This window comes from Primulina tabacum, chromosome 8 (assembly GCF_025594145.1).
Source record: "Primulina tabacum isolate GXHZ01 chromosome 8, ASM2559414v2, whole genome shotgun sequence".
In the NCBI taxonomy this organism is placed as follows: Eukaryota; Viridiplantae; Streptophyta; class Magnoliopsida; order Lamiales; family Gesneriaceae; genus Primulina; species Primulina tabacum.
This window is the reverse complement of record NC_134557.1, coordinates 8,693,641-8,701,046: the sequence shown is the minus strand read 5'-3', so window position 1 is coordinate 8,701,046 and position 7,406 is coordinate 8,693,641. Positions and strand designations below refer to the sequence as shown.

The window sequence follows — 7,406 nt, the reverse complement described above, 5'->3', positions numbered from 1 at the left end:
CTACATTTTTATCGAGGAGTTCCATGACTTCTTCTTTCTCGTGGCTAAGTTCGATTTCATTAAAGTCGAGAATATAACCAAAATATTCACCGAAGTCGGAAATGTATTCACCTCCACGACTACCACGGTTTGAAGATGAAGCCATTGAAATTCAAATTATTTATAAGAGTAAATTGCGAAATAGTAAGTAAATAATAATAAAGAGAATTTTGAGTGCAAATAAAATTAAAACAAAATTTATTGAATATATGTCAGACAAACGATAGAAAAGAGAGAATTGATCGTAAACAAAATTTATATCTTCTATTCATAATTGATTTTTGGGGTAGAAACCAAATTACAATCAATTTAATGTATTCATTTTTTTTAAATAAGGCCTTGGGACAACCGACAACGGGTGCAATTGCCCGATCGTCATTTTTTTTTTTAATTTTCTGGGTTCGATCCGGAATCAGACCGGATCCGGTTCAATCGGTTATTAAAGCGGTTCAATCCATTGAGAAATGGATTAGAAGTTGTTTTGGGTCCGGTTCATAGATCGGACCTGGTTTCGGGCTTAACCAACCGGTCACTCCATTATAGCCTTATAGGGAGTTTTTGTCTCAAATATACCCTCTCCCTCGCCGCGGGGGACACGTTGCGCCTCCGCCGCCCACTGCCGGTCGACTCCGGTTTGGTCTCATCACTGCAGTTCTTTTTTTATTTCAATCTTCAAATTTTTAAATCGTTGCGGAATAGGAAAAATACTTGGATATAGAAAATATCGAAAACCCTTCTCTTCTTACTACCTGATTTTGTTATCGGTCACCTCTTATTCCCATAATCGGAAACAAAAAATTCGGATTCGATCACATCTGCTGAATTTGATCGAAATCTGAATTTACTATTCTTGTAAGGAATTAATTACCGTTAGTTGATTTGGAATATTATGGCAATAGCAGCGCCTGAGCAGCTGAATGTAAATGAAGTTCCTGCGTGGGGTTCGAGAAGTGTTGACTGCTTCGAGAAATTGGAGCAGATTGGTGAAGGAACATATGGGTATTCTCATCTCTTCTATCCTTTTACGCTTGTAATTGTCGTAATTTCTCTGGGTACTACTTATTGACATCTTTGCAAGCCACCCATTGTTCCAGAGCCAAACATTAAGAGTAAACGATTAATTTCATTGTATGTAATACTCTTATGTTGTATGTTTCCTGTTAAAGCTTTAATCTTTATCGTGTGATTATGGCTTTTGAGGGACAGAAATGCTAACTTTTCCTTGTTAAGAGTGAAAAGGAACTAGCTTGTACAATCCTTTTCTCGTATCCGATGTTTATGAAGTTTTCCTTATGTTCTTTTGTTTAAACCGAGTTAATTTTGTACCTGCAGACAAGTTTACATGGCAAAAGAAATCGAAACTGGGGAAATTGTTGCTTTAAAGAAAATTCGAATGGACAATGAAAGAGAAGGGGTATAATCTTTAATTTTTGGTCTGTTGACACTTACTGTTGCTGGTAGTACGCTAGCAATAAAATTGATGGTTCACCCCCATCAGCGACAGTTCATTTCTATGGCTTTTGATTTAAAATCATCTCTCCACACAGTTTCCCATAACGGCGATTCGTGAAATTAAAATATTAAAGAAGCTTCGCCATGAAAATGTCATTAAGTTGAAAGAGATCGTAACATCTACTGGTAATCTTTTAATTTTATGATAGTTTGAATTTGAATTTGAATTCTCTACCAACTGAATTTAGATTATGGCATCTGAAGTTTGTAGTTGTTTTCCAGGTCCTGAGAAGGATGAGCAAGGGCCATCAGGTAAATTAGTGATTTTCTTTTTGCTTGATGTGTTTGCCTTCTGTTGATATGCGTGCTCACAGCATCAAATCAACGTTATTGTTAGTCTTTGTTAAAGTAACACGAATATTTTGATATCTGAGGACTTTGATAAGGCTGTGCAAATTTTAGATGGATAGTAGTTTCACACTCTTTGCATTTCAATTGCTACTGCAGATGGCAACAAGTACAAAGGTGGAATTTACATGGTCTTTGAGTATATGGACCATGATTTGACTGGTCTTGCTGATCGTCCTGGGATGAGATTTTCAGTGCCACAAATTAAGGTAGCATAGAACCATCTTAGTATGCAAGACTATTTAATTTAGTCTCATATTAGGTGCTTCTGATGCAATTTGGAAAAGAAGAGTGACAATCAATATATTGATTTGCATTTTGCCCTCCTTTTAGTGCTACATGCGACAGCTTTTGACAGGGCTTCACTACTGTCATGTAAATCAAGTGCTTCACCGTGATATTAAAGGTTCTATTCAAAATAAGTACTTAGCTCAAGTTTCTTTCCCCATGTACGGTGCTGAAAATTAGGTGTCTTATATCTTGATTTGCAGGTTCAAATCTTCTAATAGACAACGAAGGGAACTTGAAGCTTGCAGATTTTGGTCTAGCTCGGTCATTTTCAAGTGATCAGAATGCTAATCTTACAAATCGTGTCATTACGTTGTGGTATAGGTAAGCTTCATGGATGTCTGCCTCCATGTAGTGTCCAAACTTGGTTTTTTTTCTAAGTTGTCTGATCTTGCCGGTACAGTAATCTCGATGACATATTTTAGGCCTCCGGAGTTGTTACTTGGAACAACAAAGTACGGCCCTGCTGTTGATATGTGGTCAGTTGGTTGCATTTTCGCCGAACTTTTAAATGGAAAACCGATATTTCCTGGGAAGGATGAGGTAGGTCACTTCCACTGTTAGTTGATTCGCCAAAACATGTTGCAAGTATGTCTTTTATTATAACTAAGCCCTGGAAAATCTTAGACTTGCTAATACAATGTGGCGATCCCTTTGGGATACAAAGTATTTACTTGACACAAATAGGCTAGGGGATAGCAACACGTGAAAACTTCCCTAGTTCATAAACATAGAGGTATTGCACAAGTCATTTTGTTTGGTTTTCTCCAGAATTTATTGCTACTTAATTTTTTTAGGCAGGTGGGTATGGCTAAGATGAAAATACGAAGAATAATCAGATGTTTTAGATACAATAAATGTGCATATTTTTATTAGTGAGGCTATTGTTTGAGAAATCAGATCTTTGTTAGTTAGAACCTTATTTTAATAAAGAGAGTTCCCTCGGAATTAAATTGCCCAAATATTTTTATTGAAATCGTTATTTTGTAACATTCATTTGGGTTTGACGAAGGGCCCTTTCAGTTCCCTAATTACAGGAACAGCTACAACAGGAGTGAATTTAACACAGGCGAACATGTCATAAAAACCAAAACCTCCTCAATTCACCCTCTGCATATGTTGTGCTGTTTATATTTAATATCAAGTATTTGTGACAGTCCACTGTATTTGTCATGGTTTACTCTTGAAGCCAGAACAATTAAATAAAATATTTGACATCTGTGGTACTCCTAATGAGGAAATTTGGCCTGGAGTCTCAAAGATCCCTTGGTATAACAACTTCAAGCCAACAAAGCTTGTGAAGAGACGTCTTAAAGAGCATTTCAAGCAGTAAGTGATAAATTTTGTTGTTAACTCAGGTTTATTTCTATTTTTCCATCTATGAATTTGAAGTATGAATTATTGAACTTTTAGCTTTGATCGGCATGCTTTGGATTTATTAGATAGGATGCTGACTCTCGACCCATCTCAGGTATGTTACCTTCATTTTTTGAAATTTTGTTCGTACTCGATTTGTCTTGATGCTTGTCTTGTATGAGCACTCTCACATATGCATGCTTCAAGAAATAGCGTGCTTATGTTTTTACCCTACTGCTGTAACCATATATGCAGAGAATATCAGCTAAGGATGCTCTTGATGCTGAGTATTTCTGGACAGACCCCTTACCTTGTGATCCTAAGAGGTTCTCACCTGTCAACATTTCATTCATCCACTCTTTATCTTTTATCATCTGCACCCTTTTCTTACATCTTTTATCAAAACTAAATCATGTCATCAGCTTGCCCAAATACGAATCTTCACACGAGTTTCAGACAAAGAAAAAGCGTCAGCAGCAGCGACAACATGAAGAAAATTCTAAGCGACAGAAACTACAGCATCAGCAGCAGTACTCTCGCCTTCCACCAATCCAACAGTCTGGCCATGGACAACCTCAGATGCGCTCGGGTCCGAATCCTCCATTGCATACTGGGACTCAGGTAGCCGGGGCACCTAGCCATCATTATGGGAAGCCAAGTGGACCTTCAGCAGGGCCACGGAGATATCCACCCAACAACAGAAACCCTTCTGGAGGATACAATAACCCGAATCGTGGCCAAGGTGGCAGTGGTTACAACAATGGTCCATATCCACCTCAAGGACGCGCTCCTCCATACGGGTCTAGCGGCATGTCCGGTGGTGGTGTCCCTAGAGGAGGCGGAGGTAGTGGCTTTAGTACTGGAGGGCCTAATTATCCTCATGGTAGTAGTCAGTATGGTGCTTCTGGAGCTGGACGTGGCTCGAATATGATGTCTGGGAGTCGCAATCAACAGTATAATTGGCAGCAGCAATGAGTCTGCATGTCTGCTTTGTGATGAAACACCAAAGTAGTATCATCGCATCCCCTTTGTGTTTATACTAGAAAGTTTCATGATTAGACTACGCGTTCAACTTCGCCAGTTTTTTAGTGCATCGTACTGTTGTGCTGCCTGGAAGGAGTGTTTTGCTGATACAGACATACATATGTAAGAAACTAATTATTGTATGATGCAAATTGCAACTTATTGTTGTACTGTGGCAAAATTAATGGTTGTACAATGAATATATATTTGTATTTTCCTTTTGAAGCATACTGAAGAATTCACAGCTTTGTTTAGGGTCAGTTTTCTCATATTCGAAATAAAACCCAGCATTAGTGTCGTAATTTCATCGCATTTCTCAAAATATGTTACACACACTGGTTTACATCATCGCGCGTGGACAGTATTTGCAATGTGACTACTTCTGTTGGTGCGGTAATATGGCTTTTTCCTTATTAGAACAAAGGCATAAATCATGACTGCACGTCAAATAGTTATTTATTTCCCTACTAGAACAAAGGCAAAATTGCACATAGTATAATGTCAAAACCTCTTTGGTTGCACACTTGATAATAATAAAGAGCTACTACTTATTCACAATAATAAATCAGTTAGCTGTAATAAATATATCTATTTTATTGCGACTATAAATATTTTTGGTTGCAATAATTGTTCCTTCTAGATAGAACTATCGAAACGTGGTGTTTGAGCTGTTATACGGTTTAAAATATTTGAGTTGCACTGTTACCACCAACTATAACTTTTGATAAAATGATAAGTGTCTTCTCCTTACAATTGGTATAAGAGCCAATTAATAGATAAAACGATTAGTGTTTGGTCTTTACAATTGATATCAGAGCGAAGATCACGAGTTCGATTATAATTTATTGCAAAAAGTGCAATAATTGAGAGAGAAATTGTTGGGTGCAATAATTGTCTATGCTGGGTAGAGTAATTGAAACTTGGTGCTTGATCTGCTATACGTTTTAAAATATTTGAATTTCATCGTTATCGTCAACTATAACTTTTTTATAAAACGATAAACGCTAGTTTCTACACAATTCATCCACAATAAAGTTGTTTATTCACGATTTTGGTACTTGCTTGAATCCATATTATACATTGTACTATATCAATATTAATTCTAATGTAATGCTGATATTTATTCTTGATATATATATATATATATATATATATACTTCGAATCATTTTTCTTAAAGTACCAAGTACTAACTAATGAATGATAAGTTTGCACCATATAAATTATATAAAAAATTTCTATTTACATTAATAACAAAGTAACTTGACGCATTATTTGACATATTCGTTATCAATGTTACATAACTATCGATAAGACCACTAGACCTTGTTTAATGATTCATACACCTAGTAAATTGTTCGAACGATATAATAAGTTTGATAAATTGTGGCAAAATGAGATAAAATATAAACAATAATATGGAAAAGAAGAAGGGTGGTATTATAATTAAGTAATCCAAATAACTTAATAAACTACAAATATTTTTTTGGATTGTGTAGTTGGTGATTGATTTAATGAAAATTATTGTAGTAGTTTATTTTGTTATATTTAATTTCTTGTTGTAGATAAATATTGTTATATTTAAAACATTTGTGATCAAGATAATCTATGTCAGATTTGAAATATGTTATTTTTTCTTATAAATAGGACGATCAAATTCAATAAAAGTTGCACATGATATTAACACTTATGAATTTTCTTATCATTTATAACACGTTATTAGCATAACACTGTAATTAATTGAGAATTAAATCTTAATGTCGATGCTTCTCAAGCAGGACAACGTGTTTTCACTTCAATGTTATAATATATTGAATGGTGCTCGAAAAGTAGCACAATTATAATTATTGATATATTGATGCTCATAAAGTATCATGATGTTGGTGGATCTAAACCACCGTAACATGATTTTATATTTTGAAAACCCTCCACTCGCTTCAATGATTTTTGATTTTTTTTTAATGATCCAAGGCTATAAGTCAACTCCCGGAGTCGGAATATCTCATCCCCTAAGACAAGTTTAATTCAATTTTTGACACATCATCCAAGAAATATGTGTTGATTTTTGTTTGTATGGTATGTGGATTGATTTTTCTATACATTTCTCGCAAGGTAGTCCTTTTTCCTATGAAAATAAGCAAGTTTTATTTAATTTTTGACGTACCATAAAAGTAACATATATTGAGTCGTTTTCGGTGTGTGTGGATTGATCCATTTATACGTCTTTTCCAAGGTGTACATTATGTTTGTTTATTATTAAATTTTCACATAAAGTAAACATGGGTTTATGTATACGAGACGCATGGGTCGTCGCAATTTTGAATTAATAACAATGAGATTTTTATGACAATATTTTTTATTTTTTAATTTTGTAAATCAATGTTTTCAACTTTAAGGGGAGGGAAAATATAAGTTAAAAAACATTATTAAGAATGTATTTTATTTTTATATTTCGATCTTATAATATAAGGTGAACATAAATATCAAAGTTTGATTCTCAAAATACAATATTCTTTGATCTTGTGTATAATATCACTGACATTGTTTAGCATTAATGTTTAAGTTGAATAATGTATACAACTTGTCTCAGGTGACGAATAACACATTTAAAGAAAATAAGAGAGTATCTAAAATTCAAAAATAATGGAAGTTGGTCATTCTGAGATAAATCGATGTTCTGCATTACTGTATCTTGTTTTACTTGAAAGTAAACATAAAATAAGTTAGAAGCGTGCATGATCAACCAACAAATTCAGTAAATCTAATTTGGATGATGTTATTAACGAAGAATAATATATTAAGAGTGTGTTTGGTTGATGTGATTAACCAATGATAAATAAAT

At 34.6% G+C, this 7,406-nt stretch overlaps 1 protein-coding gene across 3 annotated transcripts; it reads left to right on the top strand.

Moving 5' to 3' along the window:
- The first annotated feature begins 594 nt into the window (after positions 1-594).
- On the top strand, positions 595-4,794 carry LOC142553606 (cyclin-dependent kinase C-2-like). Of its 3 annotated transcripts, none has more exons than XM_075663980.1 (13): positions 630-671; positions 942-1,038; positions 1,372-1,453; positions 1,587-1,677; positions 1,774-1,803; positions 1,999-2,108; positions 2,233-2,305; positions 2,391-2,511; positions 2,613-2,730; positions 3,377-3,516; positions 3,601-3,658; positions 3,799-3,869; positions 3,966-4,794. In XM_075663980.1, exons 3-13 carry the CDS (start codon positions 1,382-1,384, stop codon positions 4,516-4,518), a joined length of 1,437 nt encoding a protein of 478 aa, XP_075520095.1. In that variant the 5' UTR covers positions 630-671; positions 942-1,038; positions 1,372-1,381; the 3' UTR covers positions 4,519-4,794. The 3 variants fall into 3 exon arrangements, with proteins under 3 accessions (XP_075520094.1, XP_075520095.1, XP_075520097.1); XM_075663982.1 differs by having other exon boundaries at positions 640-671; positions 939-1,038; XM_075663979.1 differs by having other exon boundaries at positions 595-1,038.
- Positions 4,795-7,406: the final 2,612 nt, after the last annotated feature.

Bases quoted from the DNA above. Each gene is read 5' to 3' on its own strand.
- LOC142553606 (XM_075663979.1), top strand. From the start codon at position 929: ATGGCAATAGCAGCGCCTGAGCAGCTGAATGTAAATGAAGTTCCTGCG. The intron at 3,517-3,600 runs GTAAGTGATAAA...TTGAACTTTTAG, and splicing joins CTTAAAGAGCATTTCAAGCA to CTTTGATCGGCATGCTTTGG. The intron at 3,659-3,798 runs GTATGTTACCTT...CCATATATGCAG, and splicing joins TGACTCTCGACCCATCTCAG to AGAATATCAGCTAAGGATGC.